Source organism: Pezoporus wallicus, unplaced genomic scaffold (genome assembly GCF_028554395.1).
Source record: "Pezoporus wallicus isolate ANWC-B61680 ecotype Strahan unplaced genomic scaffold, APGP_CSIRO_Pwel_v1 contig_9238, whole genome shotgun sequence".
NCBI lineage: Eukaryota > Metazoa > Chordata > Aves > Psittaciformes > Psittacidae > Pezoporus > Pezoporus wallicus.
In genome coordinates this window covers 1,220,950-1,246,331 of record NW_026636792.1, presented here as the reverse complement: position 1 = coordinate 1,246,331, position 25,382 = coordinate 1,220,950, and the positions used below count along the sequence as shown (strand labels likewise).

The 25,382-nt window shown below is 42.0% G+C and overlaps 1 protein-coding gene across 1 annotated transcript in view; it reads right to left on the bottom strand.

The window, feature by feature from the left end:
- Positions 1-7,876: 7,876 nt before the first annotated feature.
- ATP9A (ATPase phospholipid transporting 9A (putative)) overlaps positions 7,877-25,382 on the bottom strand; it is a 62,631-nt gene continuing 45,125 nt past the window's right edge. Inside the window, exons 17-28 of the mRNA XM_057401696.1 lie at positions 24,871-24,954; positions 23,858-24,028; positions 21,276-21,374; positions 20,906-20,995; positions 20,633-20,777; positions 19,912-19,976; positions 18,977-19,132; positions 17,557-17,621; positions 16,650-16,758; positions 15,322-15,379; positions 13,334-13,537; positions 7,877-12,518 (exon numbers count right to left, since the gene is read on the bottom strand). Coding sequence (XP_057257679.1) covers positions 12,382-12,518; positions 13,334-13,537; positions 15,322-15,379; positions 16,650-16,758; positions 17,557-17,621; positions 18,977-19,132; positions 19,912-19,976; positions 20,633-20,777; positions 20,906-20,995; positions 21,276-21,374; positions 23,858-24,028; positions 24,871-24,954 — 1,383 coding nt within the window. The 3' untranslated portion in view covers positions 7,877-12,381. The remainder of the gene's footprint in view (positions 12,519-13,333; positions 13,538-15,321; positions 15,380-16,649; positions 16,759-17,556; positions 17,622-18,976; positions 19,133-19,911; positions 19,977-20,632; positions 20,778-20,905; positions 20,996-21,275; positions 21,375-23,857; positions 24,029-24,870; positions 24,955-25,382) is intronic.

Below are 25,382 nucleotides of genomic sequence, written 5' to 3'. Positions count from 1 at the left end.
GGCCCCTCTGCATCCCGACCGGTCCTGGCCTCGCCGCATCCTCTGGCCCCTCTGCATCCCGACCCACCCCGGCCCGGCCTCCCCCGCGACACCCGCCTCCGGCACCTTCACGCCGCTCCACTCTGCCCTGGCTCCGTCATTATGCCAAGAGCCGCGCTGATTCTCGGATCGGGAATTTTAGAGGCTCGGAAATTCATTTGCACGAGAGGGAAAACGAGGATTCCGGGCAGAAGGCAAACCCGAGCATCCGAGCCGAAAACCTGTAAATTTACATGTATTCCCCATAATCACAGGGAAAAGGGGAATGAAGAGGGACTTTTGACAAGGGCACAAAGGAAACGGCTTTAAAGTGACAGAGAAGCTATGGCTGCCCCATCCCTGCCAGTGTTCAAAGCCAGTTTGGATGGGGTTTGGAGCAACTTGGTCTAGTGGCAGGGCATTGGAACTGGATGAGCTTTAAGGCCCTTTCTAATCCTACCCATTCTAGGATAATTTACTGTCTGTGGTACAGTGCTACATACTCCAATTAGTTTCTTGCCAAAGATATTTTCTCTTTAAGATTGTAAACCCATATGTGTTTGGGTTCTTTTATTTCATTATCCAAGATTTTAAGATATGGTTCAGAAAGAAGAAGAAAGTCAAATAGAGCAATTACTTACTCAAATAATTAGGAACAATTAGTCACACTGGGAGCTGGAGAGGTGCTTCCCCATGTGGGCAAGGCAAGTAAACAGCATGTTTCCATTTACCTCTGTGCTGTAGAGCTTAGGCGACAGTAAGTGCAGTGACCAGGCCACACTTGGGGAAGAGATCACCAACAAACAGCCATGCATGAGAAGTGACAATTCTTCTTCTTAACACTGGGGGTTTAGCCCCATAAAAAGTTGCTATGTGGGAAATTCCCATTAATGGTCATACCGGGATCAGAAACGGCTGATGAAGCTCGCTCTCTTTGCTTAGCACAGGGAAAAAAAGGGAGAAGAAGAAACTAGACTTGCTGGTCAAGACCTGGTGGTGCAGTCAGCTCAGCCTACAGCGGCCCTCAAGCTGCTCTCTCCAGTGTCCTTCCCAGGGCAGATAAGCACCAGGAATTCTTTCTGGCCTGCTCTGTTATGAGAAGCTGGGTACAACTGTCCCCTAAATTTTAGTTGTTACAACAATACAAGGAAATAGCTGGTCACTTTTACACATTGCTCCCAGCTCACAGAGAGTTTGTGGAATGAGAATGGCATCATTAACTGTTTTATTCCCAGCTATTCAACTCACCTTCCCCTTCCAAGGAGTTACTGTAGAGAACCAAGGTTGAAATTTACAGAGATCCTTCTGACTGCTGGTGGTTAGGAGCAGTTTTCCCTGGCTGCTCCTTTTAGGGGATGGGTTCAACAGCCCCTGGGTACATGTCTGCACACCAGCAGCTTCCCAGTTCTCATCATGGACCTTCCTCCACACAGCAGCAACCACTTCTCGAGGCGGGGGTGGCATGGCTGGGAGGGGGTGTTTGCAAAGCTTTTGGAAAGGGAAAGCATTGACGGCTGGTTGAAAGCGTGTTCAGGAAGCACTTTGCAAACCTGGACCAAGAAGACAGCTATGAAACCCATCACTGGACTCAAATGCCCACACCTATTGACTCCTGACTCAGCTGGAGAATACAGCAAAGTGATTATTTCACAGAAGTTCAGAGTGAATTGCAGTTTAGAGTGATATTGTATCCAAAGGCAGATTACCGCCCACTGTCAGGGCACTGACAAAAATGCATGTATAAGTAGGTAGCATTTGTTTCAGTTCTATTAGGACATAAGATGATTTATTAATAATAAACCCACAAACTAATCCAGTTGGACACCTGTACCTTAGGTTCTTGATGGAAACACTGATGCAGTCACTCACTACATCATATGGTGGCAAATCTAAATAAAGATCATAAAGAAAGGTTATGACTGTTTTGAAAAGGTGGTTTTATCCCTTTAATATCACTGCCCAGGCAAGGGAATCTGATATTATATCCTGAACACAATTTACAGTTCATTACTGGCGCTCTGGCCACACCCGGCAGCTAATCTGGAATTTCACACATTTAATGAACTTCAGACTTGAAATACATGGTCTGTAAAATCTGATTTACACTGTTGTTAAAAGAGTTGGCATTTGAAAGAAAATATAGTTTAAAGTATGTATTTGTGCACAAACTTTGTTGTGTTATTTTTTTTCCTAAACCCCAAAACCTGGTCATTAATTTACCCTAAAGCGTATAAAGCGCTCCCTACAGTGTAATTCCTAGTGCAATATTTCTTTCAGCACCTCAGATTGACTCGCTACATTTCTTCAGGAGCAACTGCATTCAGTTACACAAAGGAGTAGAAAGCCCCACAATGTAATTGTAGGTACTTCAGTCAGTAAGTTAACTTGACAAGTCAGTTCATGATGGAGTCCAGGGTCTATAATTAGTCCTTACCTGCCACCATCATAAAACCTCTGCATTAGGTCAGTCCTTGCTTGGGCTGTACAAGAGGTACTTTGCAATCCCGGTTCATTCAAGCGTGTTAGTTTTTTATTAGATGTTAACACCTGATATTTCCTCCAGGCTCTGGTTTTACTGAAGGCTTTGTGGCATTATGTTCTTCAGAGATGGAATGGCAGCAGGAGCTGAAAGAAAGAAGAGTGGGAACCTGTATAAATCACTGCCCTGCACAGCATCCTGATGGTGAAAGATCACAAAAGACACCTAGGCTGTGGAAGGAAATAGCTGTCATTCACATGTGAAATACAAGATGTTTCTTTCTGTTGAAGGCTATTTATGGTGAACACTGCACCTGCAAAAATTAGTTCCACACTTCAGTAACAAGGACTCACAAGAATCCAACTTGGACTTGAACAAAACCCAAGAGTTGGGTGAGGGTGTGGATGGATGTAACCTGTTTACACCAGCCACGGGTATTCCACAAAGACACTTAACATAATGCACTTCTTCCCACCTGATTTAGGAAAGACTTTCTCCTTACAGGTTAGTGTCACAAATAGTGATTTCACTTAGAAAGTTTGTTTTCTTCCCCATTTCTCCTCACATATAAGAAAGTTCAGATATCAAAATCTGATTAGCAGGAGGCTTGAGACTTCCTATAAGCAAAACTGGGCAGCTTCAAATCAAACTTTAGTCTATAGGCAGTTGCTTGAGAAATTCTGGCACTAGCTTCAGCCTAAAATGTAAACTGCCACTTTGGTTAGTTTATCTGGATCCAGCAAAAAGGCAGCAATGCATCTTGACAAATAAAGAAATGGATAATAAAGACTGTAAAGATGCCTACCTGCAGAAAGATAGGTAGATGAAGGATTGATAACATTTAACCTTGGTCTTTTAGAAACTTTATTCACTTTGCAGCCCAGCTGTCAGGGTGAGGAAGGTCCAAGTCCCTATGCCACACTGGAAACAACAGTTCATAAAGGCTTCTCTGGAGTAGCTCACAGCAGACAATGACAGTGTAGATCCTATTTAAAACTTCCCTTCCCTTTCTCCAGGAATTTCACTTACCTTGGACTCAGAAAGAGTTAAGGAGAAGAACCAGTGTTAGTTTCCAGTTCACACTTTAGGTGAAAAGATCTCAATGCTCTTGTTTAATTTTATTCACTATCAACATTAAAATCATTTTTCTGTTTGTCGTTGGGCTTGAAATAACTGTTCCAGGCTAGGAAAAAGCCAAGATGACATACTACATAATTAAAGCTACATTAATAAACAGCAGGATGTAACTGCTCCACTTAGCATTAAAAATCAATCTAAGAAAAGGATCTTATGTGCAAATCAAGTGATTTGTAACTACATCTACATGAACAGAGAACATGCACACACAGAGGGAAATCAGGCACGATGCTGCCCAGGGGGAATTCAGGAGGTGAACCTTGGCTGCGCAGGGTGGTGCTTGTGCTTCCTGGGGCTTGTTAATCACCAGCACAGCTCCAACAGCAAGAGCTCTCCTCACATTGCAGGCTCCTGCCAAGGATGCCTTGGCAAGGGAGTGGTTAAAACGCTGGCTGCTCTTCACTTAGGGCTCTGAAATTTTACAGCGCATGGTGTGCTGGTTGTCAAACATAAGGAGAACAGGATGGAGCCTAATAGAGGTGCAGCTGGAGAGCAATAAACATTTCCAGCAACATCTCTGGGGCAAAGATCCTGCCTCGCAGGGCTGAGAGGCTGGCTGGCAGAGCTGCTGCCCTTGCAGCAAGATGACATGCTGCTCCACCATCTGCTGCGGTCCAGAGGTCTCTCCTCAAAGGTCCTATCCATTAACTCTTGGAACAGGATGAAAGCCAAAGGTAATAAAAACATGACACATCGGAGTTCCCAGCACCCTGGCTGGCCCAGGAGAGCCAACTTCCATGTGGGACCTTCCTGTCTAGAGTGACAGTGATGGCTCTGCTGGTCCAGGACAGTCACACCAACAGCAGGAGGTAATGATTCATTGGAAACTGCTGCACTGGAGCAGAGATGCTGTCTGACCGAGGGAACACCGATCCTTATAAATGTGCCTTTTATTCCAAACCTTAATCTCAAATTTACAAACAGCACAGAGCAATTCTGCGCCTGCGGGCAGCATCCCCTGCCTTTCCTATAGGCTCCTGCTGAGCAGCATTTCTTTCTACGGCAGGAGCAGGTAACATGCTTCATGGAGACCATTACATGGCATTTCATGTAATGGTACCACTGACACATGGGTTGTTCTCATTTTAAGTAAGAATCCCAATCATTCTCAATTTGCACCATTTTTTGACAAGTCACATGTTGGTGAAATCTGGCACTGCACAAAATGAATCCAAAGTGACACATCTTAAAAAGAGAGGAGCCAGCACAGGACAGATCCGTGTCTAGCGGCACAGAAATACAACGCCTACAGCAGAGCTACAACACAAGCTTTGCTGAAGCAGATGTGAAACACATGAGTAAATATGCTGCCTGATGAAATCTCAAGCACAGGAGACACCCACCTCCCACGTGCCCAAGGTGAGCTCCGGCAGTACTTCTGAGCTGACTAAGCAGAATCACGCAGTACAATCAATTTACCTCTACTCATGCTATTAATTTATACTGTGGGTAATTCTACTTTTACCCTGGTAAACAAGTTTCTGGATATGGTTAAGCTACTCAGAGTGTACATTTAAAATAAAATCTGTTTCACATAAAAGGACAAATGAGAATGACTATTGCCCCCATCTTTAATGCGCTAAATTCTTTTGCACAGATTGTTCTTGTTACTACTTCTTTCTGTGAGAGAATCTGAACAGCACAAAATATTCCTCCTTACGTGCACAATTACAGCAAGCCAAGAGAGGGAGGCTTTAAAGTGGGAATGCTATGATTTTACAGTCCTTTTTTGTAACCCTCTCACCCAGTAACAGTTAGGTCTTAGGCCACAAAGGGAGGAAGAGCAGCAGAGGGAAGGCCGGATCCTGCAAGATCCTCATCATCCATAAACTTAATTACAAGCAGCAAAAATTCAGACATTCACCATGTAGCCTAGAAAGCCCCACGCTACCCAGAGAGTTTTAGTGCCTGGAAACACTTGCGTGGGCTTGTGGCCCAAAGAAGCCACATCAGTTTTGATACTGACCTTAAATAGGTGCTGGACCAAGACTTAGTGCTGCTAGTAACTGCTGTTACTCTCAGAAGTTTTTCCTTGTGCTACCTTTCTGCAGTTGCAGCAATGCTGTTTCTGCAGCCAGCTCTGCATGATCCAAGGACCAAGCCTCTTGTATGAGGAAAGGCCGAGAACTGGGTTTGCTCAGCCTTGAGAAAAGGTGGCACAGGGAAGACCTTATCACCACGTTCCAGTATTTAAAGGGTGGCTACAAAGAAGATGGAGACTCCCTTTTTGCAAGGAGTCACATGGAAAAGAAGAGGGGTGATGAGTATAGGTTACTTCTGGTGACATTCCAATTGGACACAAGAGGAAAGTTTTTCAGAATGAGAACAATCAGCCATTGGAATAATCTCCCCAGGAAAGTGGTGGATCCCCCAGCACTGGATACAGTTCAGCTGGACAGGGTGCTGGGATACCTGCACTTTGCAAGAAAGGTTGGACTAGATGAGCCTTGAGGTCCCTTCCAACCTGTCACTCTGTGATATGATTCGACAAACGGGTCATGCTCGGGGCCATGCGTAAGATACCCAGTTACCAACCAGCACCTATTCTTTTTTGGGGGGGGGGCTATTTTTTAGACAAAAAAAAAAAGAAGAAATAAAAAATAAAAGGCACACTAGTGTATAATACAACCACAATTCGAAAAATAAGGCCACTGGCATTCTTTGGTAAAGCCTAGGCTGAAAACTTATCCCAGGATGCATGATCTTCCAAAAATCTGCCAACCCCTGCAGTGTTCAAACTTCTTGTATGACCACAGCCACATGAAGAATGAAATTAAACCCCATGGAAATCTTTGACATTTCTTCTATTATGCAATGTTTGGGTGAACAAAAAAATATTGCAGAAATTCTCCTTCCCTTTCCAGAGCGAGTTCAGAAAAACTATTTCTAGCTTTTTTTAATTACACATTTCACCATTAAAAAGAAACCATCCATAAATTAAAAGAACCACTAACTAGGGCTTATGTAACCTATTTAGAGTGGGAAATTGGTACCACTTGGGAGTGAAGTCTGTTACTGTAATTTCTGGAGTCTACACCATCCATTTGATGTGTGCAAACATCACAAAAGTTGTTTATTTAAATATTTGCATCAAGTATTTTATACAAAGAAGTTAATAATGGGAGAAGTTAAGATGCAGCATCCTACAGAAACTGAAAGAAAAGCTTTAATAGATGTTTAATGATCTAACGGAGAGCTTATCACTGCTTTAGTAATAGATTTAGTTACAGATTTATTTAGTTATAGAGTTATTTTATCAAATTCTATTTTTGTTCTGAGTGTTTATGGTAGGGAACTGTTGTACTGTGGTCCCAGTCAATGTTACTGCAGTTTCCCCTGTGGAGAACACTCCAGTGTTAAAAACTCCTGTCTCTTCCCATTTCTGACCCAGGAGCGGGGCAGCCAACCCCAGCCGTGGGACTGCTGTTGTGCTGAGCTAGTTAACTTAAATTCGTGATGAGAACATTCCAAAAATAGTTGTTCCTAATACTATTGCATCATTGCTTTTCCAAGAGCAGCTTATATATGTTTCATACAAAAGACTTTCTCCCAGTTCCCAGCAACAGGGACCAGCAGAACAACCATCTTCTCCCTACTTTGGGTTGCACCAAAAATTGAGAGGACAATTTGACCTGAATCTTCCTGAATGAGATGAGTCTTTTCAAACTGAGTTTACAAATTACAGGTTTACAATCCTTGGGACAGTCAGGTACTCTGGGACTAACTAGTTGTAGATAAGGCACAAGCAAAGCAGCAGCCTGGGGCTCATTCTGCCCATGGACCACAACAGCCATGTCCTCTCACAGGGGTGAGCTGGGGCAGTGGCAGGATGACACAGGGAGCAGGAGCAGCCTCTGCTTCACACAGAGCTAATCCACACCATTAAATTGCAATGATGATGTGCAAAATAATACCTTGCAAGAAGCCACTAATAAAGTCAAGGGCAGCAAAAGATTACACCGATACTTCCTAAAATAAAACCCAATCAACCCCTCCCAAAAGAAACCCTCAAACCCTTCCTGCAGTGACTCTTAGGAAACTATTTATAGCAAAGAATTTGATGAAGCAGGTCTACACTGATCAGCAGAAAGCACTGATCATTTCTCAGATACTCATTCCCCACGCAGAGAAGTTAATAGGCCACAGTGCAACCTGACCTACGCACTTACAATTCTGTTTACACAGAGCTTGGACTGATCATGCCAGGACTAACTCAGGTGCATCATACATGGTGCGTACGGATGAAGTAAAGAAGTTGCATAAAATTTATTTTTCCACCTTGTTTTACAACATTCCCTTTTAAGATCTTACACATCTGCAACATATAACTCCACAGAACAATAAATAATTGGCATTCATATTTCTCTTGAATCAAGAGTATGTACACATTGTTTAACTAGATGACAGGTACAAAACACTGGCATTACAGTAAATATAATTTTGACACCATAATCCATTTCCCCAATTAAAAATGAAATTAACATTTTTTTAACAGTTGTAACAATTAAAAATGTTCTCAAAGGCATATAAGTACACAGGTTGTAGTAGGCAGTAGTAATGGACCATATTGGCAAAGCTGTAGAACCCAGGATTTCATGCAAATCAGAGTTTATTAATTATGAAATAATAATAAATGAAAGCCCATTCAGCTCACACTGAAGATTTTAATGGGCACTGCACTGGCATCAGCAACTGTGGAGATGAGTCAAACCCCATCCAAACAGTGGTGTCCAAAGAACTTGTGATGGTGAGCCGCAGGCAGTGGCAGCTCACATACCTGGTTTAGAGCACTGCTTCTGCAAACCAAGGATTTATGATGCATCAGATGGTGCAGCAGCTTTCTTTAAAAGACAAACCCAGAAGACAAGCTTTAGGGCTTCACAAATCTAATGTTCTGCGCCTCCCTGACAAACAGCTCAACTATAGCAAATTCTTCCTCAGCAATTGCAGAGGATGAGGATGTCATAGTGTTTAGTTGTGACAGGACAGTAGACCACATTAAAACAACACCTTTGGTGCTGCTGTTTGGTCCAGCCACAGCTGTAGCTCTCATCACATAGTTCTCAACACCAAGGGGACACCAGAGATGTCACTTATCACTCCTCAGCCCAGTTCTGGCAAGACCCTGCAGAGATTTAAGCTGCTGCTGTTGAACAAAGAATGTTGCATTATAAGCTGAGCAAAATGAATGTTTGCAAGATAAACAGGACAAGCTCTATGGAGGAAACAAATATAGTTAAAGGAAAAAAAATAAAACAAGAGGGTTACAACGCATCTGAATTACTGCTGAGATGCAAGAAGAAAACAGTGCATGTCACAAAACCTCCACGATAACTAACCACTGCAGCAGCACAGCACGGAGCATGGGCTTCCCTAAGCATCCATGGGAAGCAAGAGAGACATACACTGCTATCCTACAGCATCACTTGGAGCACAGTCCCAAAGCACACAGGTTACATGAACTGCTACAGTACGTAAACCAGAACAAAAAAAGGAATAGGAAGAATACTAAGTAAGGCTACAAACAAGATACTACATAGAAGAAAGCAATGCTTCACTCCCAAAAAGCACAAATTAGGAGCTTACTAGAAGAAAAAGATTCTATTTCCAGCAGAGAATCCATTTATTCAATGTACAGTAAGTATGAACATATGTATTAAACTTTGCTTTTAAAAACATTTTTTAAATAACTTAAGAGAAATAGATTGCAGACATAAAGTGCTAAACTTGAAAAATACAACAATCATTCCTCTTTCCTGCTGTTTGTTAAATGGCAGTTTCAATTTTCCAATTGCTTTAAAAAGATGCAGTGTACACCCAGACAGAAATTACCTCCTGGATTTACAATCTTGTGCAAAAAACTACCTGCAAAGGAACATTCGCACCCCAAAACACAGCTATACATTACTACCTATTCACTAAATATGAGTTCCTTTTTATAGTTATGATTCAATAAATATAAATGAAATCACAATTCTCTCCCTTTCTTGGTGTAAGCTAATATTTTGCAAATATGGTCCACTCAGTGTAAACTGTATTGACTTCAGGAGACAGTGAATTCTACCATCTATACATCTCAAATATTTACATACAGTAGCATGGCACTGTTATTCTTGCAGGACATTTAACTCCTAATACACACTGGATAGGGACAGGGTTTTACAAAGATGTGTACTGCAATGTGTCTGCCAACAGTCAAGAGGGACTTGACTTCTTAGCCACAGGGAGTAGCCAAAAGAAATTCTTGATTCTTGTATTTAAATCTGCTTAAACCAAATGCTGACTGAGGAACTCCAGAGCACCTGCATGGCTGACACTATGCAGGAGCTGGAGCAAGTCATACTAAAGACAACATTAAGTATCCTTTTGGCAAAGTGGCATAATTCACAAAAGGCTGCTAGCCCAACTCCCCAAGCAAATGGGCTGTCCAGGCACCGCTTTTCCTCTGTGAGACAAATCACTGGGAATATTGGACTTCTGGGGCCCACATGAACACGTGTGTCAAGCAGAAATGCATATTGTCATTTTTAGGAGGGGGAAGAAGACAAGAAAAGAGGCATATTTTATACAAAAGTCAATACTAAGAATTAGCTTTCCTTAGGCTGCAGGTTGTTTCTGAAGGTGGTTGCTATGTATCAGGACTTCAGACAAGCACCTATCAGAAGAGCGGCACAAAAGAAAAACCAGCGAGTTAAGATTGCAGAGCATTTGCTGTTCTTACTCCTGAAGGATCCTGAAACGTAATTTTCTGAATTAGGAGGGCTTCCACTACATGAAACAACAAAAAGGTCATACGGACTTGTACCTTCCTCTCCCCCGCGCCACACACATTAAGAAGCACATCTAATTTGTCTCTAAATCTTCTGGAACTTGCTTCCCTCCTCTTTGATATTTACTTGCAGGATCCAAGATCAAGCAAGGCAGGTCAGGTTGTGCAAAACATCCCCCGGAGCAATTACCACACATTGACCACATAAGCCGCGGCTATCTTAGATCTGAAAATTCAAGCCATACCCACTCTGGGTCAACACAGACTCCAGCTCTTTTAAAACAACACTCCCATTTTCCACAGATTTTCACATCAGACTTTTTAATGCAGCATTGTGCTGCTTGCGACAGCGGAGCGCCTGTAGCAATAGCAATGGAAGCTGGCAGCCCATTAAAGAGGTTCAGCATGGCACACAGATGACCATGGAGCTTTGGCTCCTCACACCAGCATGACTGTCCTGGCCTGGAAGAGCTGCCTTGAGAAACGAGAGGGGAGCTCAGGCCCCGGGCTCTGCCATTCCTGGTCCCTCCATGCAGTCGACCAACAACGGTGCCAAACAGTGCCAGCTCCAACAGTGCTTTTTATGATGCGGGAATGAGACAGCAAGCAACTAATTTAGCACAGACTAAACAGCCATTAGATGAGGATGTCTGCCACTAAAAGCTCATACGTGTTTGATGCATGGGCCCAACTGCAAAAGGCTCCCATAACTCTGTCCTTCTCCTGAGCAGCCTACGTACGTGTTGCTCTCCTCATGGTATTATAGCGTGGACCGAAGCTTATTATAAAAACAGAACTCACTGAGTTTAATTTTTGAAAATGAAAAATAAATTCATAAAATTGCTCGGTACATGAGCTTAATACCTTCATATGAATCCCACTTCTGTGATTCAAGTTCAGTTTTTAGAGCAAAGCAAGTGCAAAACTGCAAAGCAAGTAAAAAACTGCCTCTCTGCAGGGAGTATGTCATGAACGACATCCACCTAGGAGTGCCTCAGCTTATTTGCAGCTCATCTTCACAGTTTCATCCTAACAGGAAACAGATTTCATGTAGCTGTGAGGAGTAGCAGCTCTGTGACCTCTCCTTTCAGTCTCCAAGGATTCAAGACACGACTGCCACATTGTCTGCAGAACAGTACGAGTCTCTTCTCACGTTGTCAACACATTTCAAGTCTGATCAGCTGCAAGTTTCTTTCCCAAACAGGATTTGCCTTAGTTTAGATAATTTTCTCCTATACAAATAAACACCAAGTAAAGCTATTATATCACCAGCTCCTTTTAACAGGAAGCACAAAAGCTAAACAAAACTGAATTTCTTCATTTTGGACTAGCATTTCTCTGTATTTATTAATGCCTGTATACCTCCAAAATCACTAGGGTGACCACATTTCAACTGAAGGAAGATCTCAAACACGCTCAGATTCTCAAGTGTGTGTAGATCCGACATGCTGGAGCCCCATTATGGAAACAGCATGCCATAAATCAGGAATCAGCTGTCAGCAGTATAGTGCGTCACCTACATTAAGGGATTTCCAAGATGCAAGAAGAATGTAACTACTTGAACCGAAAAGATAAATAATATAAAATAACATAACACAATGCAAGGAACAGCACAGATACTTAAAAAAGGAACAAATTTCTCAAATGTGAATTCTGAGGTCAGTTAGCAGCTTTCAGACACTTTTAACCATGCATGAGAAGCCCATCATCACAGTTACATGCATTTGACCCCAGTTAAGTTGAACAAAAGCAGTAAGGACTGGATGAACTAACAAGTGCCTCCACCCTCAGAAAACTCCCTTTTATCATTAGGTTTCCGTTCACAGCAGTTGTGAAGTCTTTTTCAATAAAGCAGCATGTAATAGAGATTACCACATGATCCTTATGCAAATATCAGACATTCATTATAGTAACAACTACATGATTTTGTCTCTCAGCCATGTGCAATATTTGCCTCTGGTGTGCAAGGAGAGCAGCCCTAAGACGTGAGCTTCGAATAGCTGGGGGGAGAAAACCTTCGTCTCAGGTACTTGAGGACGTAGAGGGGAAGACAGCTCACCAGAGTGATGACTGTGACTTTCCACAAGAACGACAAAGTCGCAATGAAGTAAACATCTGTATAAAGAAAAGAGCACAAAGTCAAGGAAGATGGGAAGTACATCCTGGGAACAGGTTATAATACCTCAGAATCTCTGCAAAGATAGTTGAAGCATTGCTCAAAATAAAGCTGGTATACCCACATGCAAGGGATGCAGATCTAGCCCAATGCAAAGTTATCCTCATTGTCCTCAGTGTTAGCAAAGAGCTTTACGGAAGAAGCAGTGACATCTTGTGGTTTCTGCATGAACACTGGAAGAAACCCTATGTATCTGATATTTGCAACTAGACAGCTACTGGGGGAAGCTGGAATTTGTCACCCTTTTCCTTTAGACAGGGAAAAGGATTAGCTCTGTTTCAGGCAACTAAAAAAGCCCCACCAATCAACAAGTGAACCCACAAGAGAGGGGCCCCAGTGAAGGAGACAAAATAAGTTTTAGGGGGCAGCTCCTTCACCCAGTTAAAAGATGAGATCTTTCAAACCAGCAACAGAGGTTTCAATCTGTAGTCCCAAGTTCAGTCCCTTACGGAACTAAAGAACACTTGTATATGACAGCTGATATGTGGTGGAGCTCTGAAAGTACAGATGACATTCACTGGGCAGCACATACTCTACTGACCACCTTTACCTCCTGCAGCATTTTGCTGTGAGAAGAAACCACAAAATGCCTTTCAAGAGCGTTCAAATAACACAGCTTACTCAGGTCTGAAATACTGTCATTGTAATTATTTTTGGCTTCATTATCAGCCTTTAAGCTCAATTCAGCTCCTTACAGTCCTGTTACTATTCAGGTTATAAACTAACTCATTAGAGAAAAGGCATTTAACCTTACCAATAAACTCATGTAGAAAGACCAGAGAAGCTATGTAGCAGGAGAGACTAAGCAGCTCAGCCACTATCATGAGCCAGTGCCACGTCTGGATCGTCAACGCCACCATCAATAACTCAGTGAGAATCAAGGAAGTGAAGGAAATGGCAACAATATGGACAAATTCAGATTCAAAGAGGAGGAGTGCTCCATACATGATGATGCTGCCTGCAAGGGAATGGAACATTTGGGTCTTTTATTCAAACACCACTTTAAGCTCTAAAGCCCTCTGTAAAACCCTTAGGTCTTGGAAAGGCTGAAACATAGACATGTCTTGAGAGTGTTTTTCACGAAATCTGATTAATGTAATGACAACAAATCAGTTACTATTTAGGCGACAGAACTGATGAGAAGACAGGGAAAAGTTATAGCAGAGGTGCCCAGACTTTTGTAACAGTCTATCATGTTCACAGACACACAGAGATAGGAAATTAATACACGCTTATTTTGGCAGCTGCAGATTTCTAACATCCCCAAACTCTATCTTTCTCTCCCAGAAAAGCAGTTGGTCACTACTCAGAAGCTAAAATATATTAAATACTTCTAAAACCTACTGCATTGCCTCAGTGCCCAGCTGGAAGCAAGGTGTTGAAAAGCTCAGTGGATACAAGTTAGCTTCTCTTTGCACTACTTTGGCCAAGATCTCTCCCCTTTTACACTTCCCCCTAAAAGGAGTACATATTAAAGCACTGTTAATGATGCATTGTTTCGTACTCCTATTCTGGCTGGCCAGGGAATGCTCACAACTCTCCACACAGCCACCTGCACAAATAACTCATGTTAGCAGCATGAGTAATCTGCACCAACATCCATCACACTAGGCTCTTTTCGGAAGGGAAAACCTGCAAGTGACCAGAGTTTGAGCCACAAAGTTCAAATGCAGCTGTGAACTTTCCAAAGTTTAGGTCTACTCAAGTTTTTGGTCAGGCTCATCTCTGCTAGTAACTAGCCCAATTGTTTGGCCGGCTGTTTTCTAGTTATTTAGCACATCAGAGATGAGGTCACTTTAACCAAATATTGTAACCAGATAGTGGTCTTAGCTCTAGAAGAAATCTTTCCCTCAATGCATCACCCTCTGGCTTTAGCTTTCCACCACTTGTGAGTTTTCTATAAATGCCTTGGCTTTGCCATCATATTTATATAGCACCAGAAGACCATCATCCCTGTTGTAGGGTTCTACCACATTAGGTTTCAGAAAATAATGCTAACAGAGGTTTCATATTCTTGGATTCACTCCCTACTGAGCATGACTGTATCCATTAAATCAGTAAGAATTATCTGCTTACTTTGGCACATTTATTCTGACTCTTTTTCATAAAGAAGTTTTGGAAAACATGAAATATTGTCACAGAATCATATCACCATTTCAGCTTTATAGCTCCATGTTATTTACATGCTTTCCATAATTCCCCGATTAATACTTATAGGAAGTATTTGACTTTGACATTACTTGATAAAAGATAGACAAAAGAAAAGACCTGCTAGAGCTATTGCCACTTCTATTACACAGGGTTTAAATAAAAATACACAAAGCTACAGATTCTGTACTTTGCATGCTGACTTAACCTGTCTAACGTACAGGTTTGCAAACCTTTTCCAAAAGAAAGCAAGAGTCACAGGTTCTACTCTACCGATGGAGCAATGAAAGCACCAAAAGGAACGTGCACAGAATTACAAACGATGGTCCTAACGGCAAGAGGCACAATGCTTTGAACTTCTACATCGCTGCCTACAATAGGGTAGGCCAGTTGCTGCCAATATTTAGATTTAGATAATTCCTTCCTTTGGTAATGCTACCAAGATTTTCTGAGACAAAAAATATATATTCATTAACCCAAGGAAGAACTGCTAAATTCCCTTCATGGCTTACTTCACTTCCTGCAATACAAAGAAATCAGATATTCTGTACTCATTAAAACATCTGAAGGCACAAGCAGAAGTTGATTTCTTACCTTGATAGATGCTTATTAAGACCCATATTAAAAAAGTTTTGTACGATAATGGTCGTCCCTGCGGGGGAAAGAAGAAAAAAAAAGACATAGTGCCATTGGGGTTTTCTTCTATGAACATTCACTGGCAGATTAACTCAGCAACTGACAAAAAAAAAGAGAACCAACCAGCCCTGAGGTACCATGTCTTTACTCTCATTTTTCCACAATGGATGAAGGAGGCCTGGGACTGTGGAAGCTCACTGCTTGTACAGTACAGTACAACCTCGTCCTTACAGCACACACGATTAATTCAATGCCAAGAGCCTCGTGAGTTTAGTCATTGTACTATGAAATATAGGATGTGTGTATACACATATATATGAACATATTAATATTATATTTCTAGACACACACACACAAATCACCATCATCTTGAAGGCAGATAGGTTTTTTTCTTTAAGAAAAAGCATCTCCAGCCAACACAGCTATACCAGCACAAAACCCCCCTATGTTTAGACCAGGCCTAAGGATGGTTGGAGAATTAGTGGTTTATGACATAAGAGACAACATACAAGTGAAACCAGATGGAGACTTATTCAGGCTGTTGGAAAAACAGGCTTTGCTTTTGAGAGTATCTGTTTAACAAAAATCCTTGAGGGAAAGGATCTGTTGAAGACTCAGTCCACCCTTTCCTTCTGTTAAGAGGGATGTTGCCAGTCTGCATACCCTAGTTATTCAGTTTTCCAGGAGAGATAAAAAAATACCTTAAAGAAAACAAAAGGAACCTAAGCCAGGATTTACCTTCCTGATATTTCCATGGTAAATATCAAATTAAGTTTTCTTTCTTTAATGAGAAGGACCCAACTTTCATGTTAAAGCTACAAAAATGGCACAGCAACCAAACCTTTAGGTCCCTTTAGATCATCCACAAGACAAATTTCTATTCAAAAAACTATGTGATAACCTCCTCCCTCCATCAAGTGAGCATATCCCTCCTCCCCACCCCCTTCTCTGGCTTCAGGATAGTGCCAAATCCCCAACAATTTCTCTTTCCCTTTTATTTTGGAACAAATCAGTAATATTAAATCCTTAGAATTTCCCACAGAATGGAAATTCTATTTTCCCAGCCGTTTTTAATAAATTGCATTTCATGTAGCATTCAATAACAAACTGCCAGGAAATCTGGTTGTATCTCTTGATTCAAATTTGCCTTTAAAACAATTTTGCTTGAAAACACATGATAAGGCTCTGTATCTATTGGTAATATATTTGACTTTACACATTTAAAGAGTTTCAAATCAAGATGAACATCTTGCCTTAAACTAAAACAGACAAACAGTCTCTCGCACCTTAAGAAGATCTTTGTAGAGCTCTGGGTACAACATTGCAACTTCAGATTTAACATCCTTGTCCAGGACTAGAGAAAACACTGGAAACATCGTGTAAATTGTGGAGTACCTGGCAAGAAGGTAGAAGACCAGTAAATTATCTAAGGCGTAGATGAGCAAACAGAAATGCAAGTCTTCAGAAAGGAAATACAATATTCTTCAAGTGCCAAGTGACATACATGTTATAAAAACTTGCAAATGGAGTTGTGCATGTAGAAAAAACCTGCAGGATTTACTTTTTGAATGGCTTTTGATTAGAAACCCTCATACACAGATGATTGGTTCAAGTACTGCAATTGGTGTTAATGGAGCCAAGGACAGGCCTGTCCAAACCCCAAAGTCTGCTCTACACTTCAGGCTTCATCCTGTTTGCATCAGGGGAAATGGAGATGAATTTGCTGTTTGGTTTTTTTTTAATTATGTACACAAAAATGTAAAGTCATAGGATTACAAGTGTAATCCCAGTATATCTGGGACAGGAACTCATTCCTCCTGTTGAAAAGTTTGGGTTGTTCCCTGCTTCTGACGCTATGAGGAATTGGGCACTGGTTCTTACTGCTGTGCAGGCACCAAAGCACAAAGACTGTCCCTCTACTTTTTAGTAGGATCAAGGCAACAGCTCAGGGAGGATGGCTTGCTTCTCATGTTCTGAATGTGACAAACTGTCCTTGCGGAAAGCTTTCTGTAACTGGCTCAGTGGCTTTGCTCAGTGCAGAGGAGCAGAAGGGGGACAAGGATCACGTACATCGTCTTAAGGAATGCTGTGAAACATGCAGAGTGGAGATGTGCATGCTCTGTGTATTAATTAACCCAAATCTATTCATTGTGCACAGGTTTTCCACACTAGTAGTAAAAAGTGAGCTCTTACCCAATGATGAGAAAGCCTTGATAGAGAGGAACTGAAGCAAAGTAAAATACTGATGAGAAAACAGCCTAGAAAATAAAAGAAATAAGGTTCTCAGGTGTTAAGATATTGCAGTAACAGCTTAAAAATATACTCTGCTCAAACTGGAACATACTTGCAGCAGGCTCTCCAAGTTCCTGAAATGAATACAGAAGAATGTAATATCAACCCTTTTTATTCCTATGCAAATCTTGCATGAAAGTGATGTTTAACAGCAAACACTGGAGAGCTGGACTTGGAAAACTTTTTGTAATGTAACAGAAAGAGTTTCCTCCACAGGCCACTGGTTTGATCCAGATGTTGTGAAGAGCAGGTGTGTACTTATTTATGCTTGGATGATGCCTTCACATCATAAAAAGAGTGAACACTCACCAATACAAACTCCAAAGAGTTCACTATGACTTCTTTTTTGTCAGAAGTTATGGGTTTGTTTTCTGTTCTTGCCCTCAGCTGCAGAGTAAGCTAGACTGCCCCTTAAGCCTGAACCTTTTGTCTCTGTGCATCCCTCTCCAACACGTTTATTCCAAAGAGGGGAATAGGCAGAACCAGCCTTCTCAAAAATACAAAGTATTTTGCTCAAAAAGCATGTAGGATTTTTCAGGAATATATCAGTACTTTCTGGCATGAAAATGCAGCTCCCAAAGAGTAATCTCTGTTCTTCACTCTGACTTTCGCTCAAGTCACACAGCTAAGACTCTTAAAACTCTTAAAATCTCTTTCAGCTCTCCCTGCCAACTGGCAATTGTGTATTTGTTACACTGAGGCTCTGCACATGAGCAACGTAAATTTTGTTAATAACAAATCTATTTCTAAGGTTCCCTTTGAAACAGAGAGGAAGAGAATGCCTCCATGATGCTGCAGTGAGCTGCTGAGTACCTGGGAAGGTTAACAGGAGCTTCAGCAGCCTTTGAGCACAGCTCCGATGAACACTTCACAGCGCACGAGACTGAGCTGTGGGTAACCTCATCAAGGTCTGAGCCAGGTCCTCCTCAGTTGCTTAAATAAGGGCTTCAAATAGTGCAACTGAAGTTAAAATACACCTGAAAATAAGTGCACTTACTCAACAGAGGCCTTGAGAGTATTGCCCTGCTTCAGATTTTCAGTATTTCCCACCATTACTAAACAACAGCGCTGACATGCTGTGTGAAAGCCGTGTTTTCTAAGGTAGAATATTGTTTTCCCCAATACCAGTAACTTTCTTGTGTGTTTTCAATAAAAGTAACAACCTTAAGTTCCAATCCATGAAAATTTGCAGGAAAATAAATAGTTGCATCCAGAATGAAACACTTTTACCCTTTAGGAAAGGGTAAAATGAAAAACCTCTACTTTTTGATTCGGCTTTTTCACCTCTCCACTGGAAAAACCCTCATGACAGTCCATTTACCTGCATTGTACTGATGCACAGGCTCCTGTGGATAACAAACTGACTGAGAGCTGCAGACCGTTTGTAACTGTTCCTTCCATGCACCATTAGCAAACGACCCAGATGTTTAAACTGAGTGATAGAGAAATCAGCTGCAAGTGATGCCTGTTTTCCTTCCTGTGTACAACAGCAAGTAAAAGCACAGGGAGATCATTTCATTATTGGAAACAAAGAAATATCACATTATTTAGTTATTGCTGACACAATTTCCAAGAAAATTTGCAATACATTAGGTGGAGGAGAGTATTACCTCAACACTTCTGCTTTCCACCACGGCTTATAAGCAGAGAGCAAAAATGAGAATAATTCCCATTTGAACCCTGGGCTCCAATTCTAAGCAATCCTCTGGATTATGATTCACAACGTGCATGCTAACGTGACACTCATATCAAGTCAGTACTGAATGCAAATTTTCAGTCTCAAAAGTTCAATCAATTTTAATGTTTTGGCTCACTCCATGCAGAGTCTTTCCACTGCCTCCAATCCAGCCTTGTCACTCCAAGCAGCTCTACATGCAGGAACCAGAGCTCTAATCTAGAGTTTGCTTTCTAAACAAACATAAACAGCTTTTAATTGTAAATGTGGAGTAGATGTTATCAGGGTAAATATAACTATCATCTGGAGCACCTATGTGTGATTAAAAGCTCCAAAAACTAACTATGATGGGCAGATTCCCTGAATTTGGACAAGAATCAAATAACAAACTTGAACTCTGTCAAGCAGTAGTCTCCTTTGCAGCCAAGTTATTTTTCATGATAAGGCTATGGGTCTGATGATTATTCTTGTGGAAACTCTTCATGTTCTTGCACAAATTTCTGAAGATTCATTTAAGAGTTACTTGTGAACTAGCTCCTGAATTGCCATCAGAAGCCTTATTAAACACGAGGTAATCTCACCTTTCCTTCAACTCCAACACCACAGTCAGCCTCCTGAATCATGCTAACATCATTCCCTCCATCACCTGCAGGTCAGACAAATGACATCAGTAGTTAAGCAACAAGGGCAACTTGCAAATCCACTGAAGACATCTGCACCAGACATTAAAAGAAACATTTAACCCTATCAAATAAGCAGGATTCTAAACAACAAAAGCAAGACTGTAAATAGAAATAATGAATTTTGAATTTGACATTTCTTATCTTTGCTGGATGCCTTAGCAGTGCAAGGGCAGTTGGATGACAGCCCCACTCCTTAGTGGCTGAAAATCAGACTTCTGGTTGCCTATCACCGAGCACTTGCATTCATTTTTTAGGAAGTTTAGTTTTTAATAGAGCCAGAGGTCTGATCACTTTATCTGTCATGTAAGTGCACCTACAAGTAATCACTTACTTTAAGTACTTACAGTGCTGAAATAAAGCTCACAAATTAACAATGACACTTTACCTGATCAAATTTCAGCTCCATTTTGCAAAGATATCACCCTAAATATTTATGAGTATTTTCTCATTGAAGTTCCCATATACAAAACTTCATCTTCTCCACCATCTCACAAAAAACTGCTTCCTAACTCAGCACTTCAGGGTTATTATGAGATAACACAGGACTGTTCACTCAAATGTAGCAGTAGTAGTAAAGCCATCACCCTACATGGTTTCTCCTCCCCAACTAGCCCCTTACCTACTGCACAGGTGAGCTTTCCAGTCCTTTCCTGGAGCAATCGCACAATCTGGGCCTTCTGTGTTGGAGCACATCTGCAGCACACGACGGCAGGGCACTGGCAAGCCAGCTCCATGAACTCATACTCATAGTATTTCAGACACACCTAATTTACAGAGATCAGAAGCGTCACCGGTGTTTGTACTGGGAAAGTTTCCTTAAAACAACATAACCCAAATTCAGCCACAGTGATTTGGGGCTGTTCCTGAGCAGCCCGAGGTGTTTGGAGCCTACCTCCAACGAGTCACCAGAAATAACAAGAGCACAGTCGTGCTTCCGGCGGAAGGCGTTCAGCTCGAGATGGGCTTCTCCACGGTTAGTCACCTGGGGAAAAACATGGCAACTGAGGAAGGGTTTGCTTCAGTGGGGTGAGAAACCAAACAAACAAGTCTCGGAGGGAGCCAAAGCAATACGGATGGGCAGCACAAGGAATTATTCAGAGCACATAGTCAGATAAACAAGAACTCAGGGAATAGAAAGCTGTGTCAAAAGGATAATGAGATTCTGAGTCTACTGCTAGAAAACAGTTGTGATCTCAGCTCCCCTCCTGCTCCAGAATTTGGGGTCACAAATAAGTCCCGAGGGGTATGTGGGTGTTACTCACTAGCCTGAATATATGGATGTCCTGTGTCCGTGTCACCAAATGTGCGTTCTTGGCCGTACATGTGGCTGTCTCCAACTTATCCCCTGTCAGCATCCACACCTAAAATGCAAATATTTAATGCCTTAAATACAAAACTTAACAACCACGTCTGCAGAACACCTAGAAGTACCACCTGCCAGTTCAGGCATACAAAAGGATTGTTAGAATACATCTACAAACTATTCTTCTAAAAAGAAAGCCTTATTTTAAAACATACAAGAAAAGTCTCACAGATGAAAGCAAAGCTTTTAAAGAGGCTGAAATGCAGAAGAAGTTACAAACTATAACATTTTTTCCTCCCACCTGCAATATTTCAAGATTCTGCTGATAAACCCACAAAACTCAAGCTAAAGAATGTGTATGCGTGTGCTAATGGGTCCCACCCCACCTATTTCTCATACGCTGAAACAAACGGGCCCTGCTGCATAAAGATCCCTCGTGGCCCTGCCTGAAATATGGATGATGCAACTGGGGTTAGCTCACTGCTGATGTGTGCGTCTGGAACAGACTCCGTTGGTTGTTGCTTTTCTATTTTTTTCTTGTTAAATATACACTGCTCCTTTTATTTTGTGCTGGTGAGGGGGGGTGTTAGAAAGCAATGTCAGCAGCTATACCCAGCAGCAATACCCGGTTATAATCTGACAGGAAATTCTCTCAATAGTGTAAATATACCAGAGTTTTGGGGTTGGATTTTTGTTTTTCCACTGATGTTTTATTCTTTCAAGACACCACCCAAGAGTATTTCATGAAACTTAAAAAAATATATATATTTATACCTAACACAAAGAGAAAAAACAAACCAAAACAAACCAAACCACACAAAGACTCACTTATTTGTTCAATAATCTGAGGTTGGAAAGAGATTTGATCTTAACAAGATGGTCCCTGTAATGAATTACAAGACCGCCTTCCTCTTGATTTACTTCTTGCATGCAATACCCTGATGAACATACCATTGCAAGGAGTGCTCTGAAGTGCCGGCCTGGCTGTGTGATGACACAGCCCACACCCTGACACTGACTCCAGCCAAGGTGGAGAGAAAAAAAGCAAAACCAGCTTTGGAATAACTGGCCAGGGCTACGCTGCAGGGGGAAAAACCCACAGTCCTGCTAAAGAATTGTCTGATTCCACTCATCTCACTTCTCTGCTCAAGTCCTTGCTGTTGACAGGGATGGTTCCAAACAGAAAACGCTTTTGGAAGCTTGCCCCAAGCCTTGAATTCCACTTCCTACCTAAATCCCAAACACACAGCCCTGCTCTGGATTCACAGCATGGCTCAAGATTTTTGCTCCCATTGCTGCTTACAGCAGAGAAATCACGACCAGAACCTTTTACCCACTTTTTTCACCCAAATCTGAATATTTACTCCATTTATATATATTTTTTTAACTCCTTTTTGCAAGTTTGGGCTCTGACCGACAGGTTTCCCTAGATGGGAACTAAGCAGCACCACCGGTTCCCCCGCCGCTGAGCACACAGAACTAAAGTCAGCCCAGCGCCCGATTCTCTTGGCTCACACCCCCTCTAGTGGCTACTGAAAAGCTGTATACGCACAGCTTCAACCCCCGCACAGGAGTTGGTGCACCAGGGACCCAACACACCCAAACCACACTTGTTTCATACAACATCTGAAACAAACTATTGCCCAAAAGTCCCTGCCTACACACTCGGCTTCTCTGCAGATGGAGCCAGAGCATGTTACGGGAAGATATCCTGTTTTCAGCTGGAACAGAGTTAGTTTTCTTCCTAGTAGCTGGTGCAGTGCTGTGTTTTGGCGTTAGTCTGAGAATAATGCTGATAACACACCAATGTTTTAGTTGTTGCTAAGTAGCACTTGCCCTGATCAAGGAATTTTCAGTTTCCCATGCTCTGCCAGTGAGGAGAACAAAAAGCCAGAGAGAGCACAGCCAGGACCTGAACTAGCCAAAGGGGTATTCCATACCATAGAACATTATGCACAGTATATAAAGTGGGGGGAGTTAGCCAGGAGGGGCTGATCACTGCTCAGGGACTGGCTGGGCATCTGTCAATGGGTGGTGAGCACATTGCTTGTGTTTTCTCAATTTTCATTTTTCTTTTTTTGTTGTTCCCTATTATTAGAATCAGTATTGTTATTATTATTTCTATTATCACTATATTTTACTTTATTTCATATTAAACTGTTCTTATCTCAACCTGTGGGTTTTACATTCCTTTGATTCTCCTCCCCATCCTGTCCAGGGAGGGGAAATGGGGAGAGTGAGCAAGTGGCTGTGTGGTCCTTAGTTACCAGCGGGGTTTAAACAAGATCAGAAGAAAAGCACAAAAGGTGACACGCTTTCATGTGTTCAGTTAACATTTACTGTTTCCAGCATGTTCTGTTCCCAACGTGATGTTTAAAATGCATTGACCAGCCCTACTGTTCCCACTTAGAAATGACACCTGGTGAAGCATGCAGCTTGACAGGGCCTCCACACTGCCAGGACTCACTGGCTGTAGGGCAGTGCCACATACTCCAGAGAGTCTAAGTGTTCCAGCTGGGAATAACACCATGTTGGACAGACCTTAATGCCAGCATTCCTCAGTGTCTCCAGAGTGGGTCTGACGTCCGTCTGGAGCTGATCCTCCACGCCGGTGAGACACAGCAGCTCCATCTCCATTTCCAGGCTCTCGATGACTGTGGCTACCTTCAAGGAGCGGTCATGCACACTTAGCTTTGCCTGGACGTAGCGTGCCTGAGGACAGAGCAGACACAACCACTCACTCACACAGCCAGCCTGCAGGTTAACCAGTTAACCTCCTGCTGTTAACTCTCATTCAAGGGATGCCACCTGTAATGGCTGGCGAACATGAGGTGTGTGTTACAGAATAAGGTGGAAATTACTTCAGGAAGTTACTGTCATTTTGTCCCTGTCCTGTTACAGCTGGGAAGCACAGTGCACATCACATCCATGCGCACACCAATGCACAGCAGCTGCTGAAGTGGCATCTACAGAAACCCTGGAAGCAACTCCCTTGTACCACAGGTCTAACCATGGTTTTCACAACTAACACATCTACAAACAATGGCAATGGAGAATCCTAAGCATTTCCACTATCTCCTCTCTGCATTTAACTTAACAGTTCCGGTTCACATTTTGCCTGTCTGGGGTAAGCAACATAGTGCTGTGTGTAAAGACCCATCTAACAAACCTCACGTGTGAAGCCTGCGTTTCCATGAAGCTCGGCTGGGTTATATTGTGGTTGTTTGTAGTTTCCATGGATGTCAGAATGCAACAATGAAAACTGAAAGCCAACACATTTCCCCACACAAACACAACTTGTCTAACAAATGATGAAGATTTGCAGAATTTATCAGTGTGAAAGATTATAAGGCAGGATTCAGGAACTGTTTTGGAGGGTCCTGGCTGGGATCCAATTTCATACGTATCACTTAAAAAGCAACTTTGACATTGAAGGATGACAATGCTAGCAGGAGGAGGGAGATGAGAGGCAGCATTATCACCAGAGGTCTGTCAGAATCACTTCAGTGACTGTTTGTTTAAAACCAAAGAAAAGTAAACAAACAAAAACTTACTTCAAAGTCTTGATACTGCTCTTCCGTCAGAGACTTTTTGGCTACGACAAGAACCCTCAGGCCTTCCCGAGCCATGTTACCACACTGGAAAAGAAATATCACACTGTACTGTGAACTCCATCACAAGTAAGATGATTTATGCACAGCATTGCAGAGATGGCAATGTAAGATAGCAAGTTAAGAAAATAACCATCCTATCTGAGCAACCCTAGTGAGTCTATAGCATCTGATAAAGTGCATGATAAACCTGAGAGGAAAAAAGGAGACCTGCAATAGTTTGTGATCTATACCAGTGATCAGAAACAAAAAATGTTCTCTGCTGTACCAGTGTGACAAAACCAACCCCACTGATTTCATTTCCTCCATGTGTAAGTAAATGGACACAAGCCTTTCATTTGCAGACTTCACCTATTTGGCCATCAACTCTTAAAAATAAGACCAAAGTAATACTATTTCTTTGAACACCAGGGTTTGGAGGTGGAGAGAATCAGTAACGGAAGGTACTGCTGTGA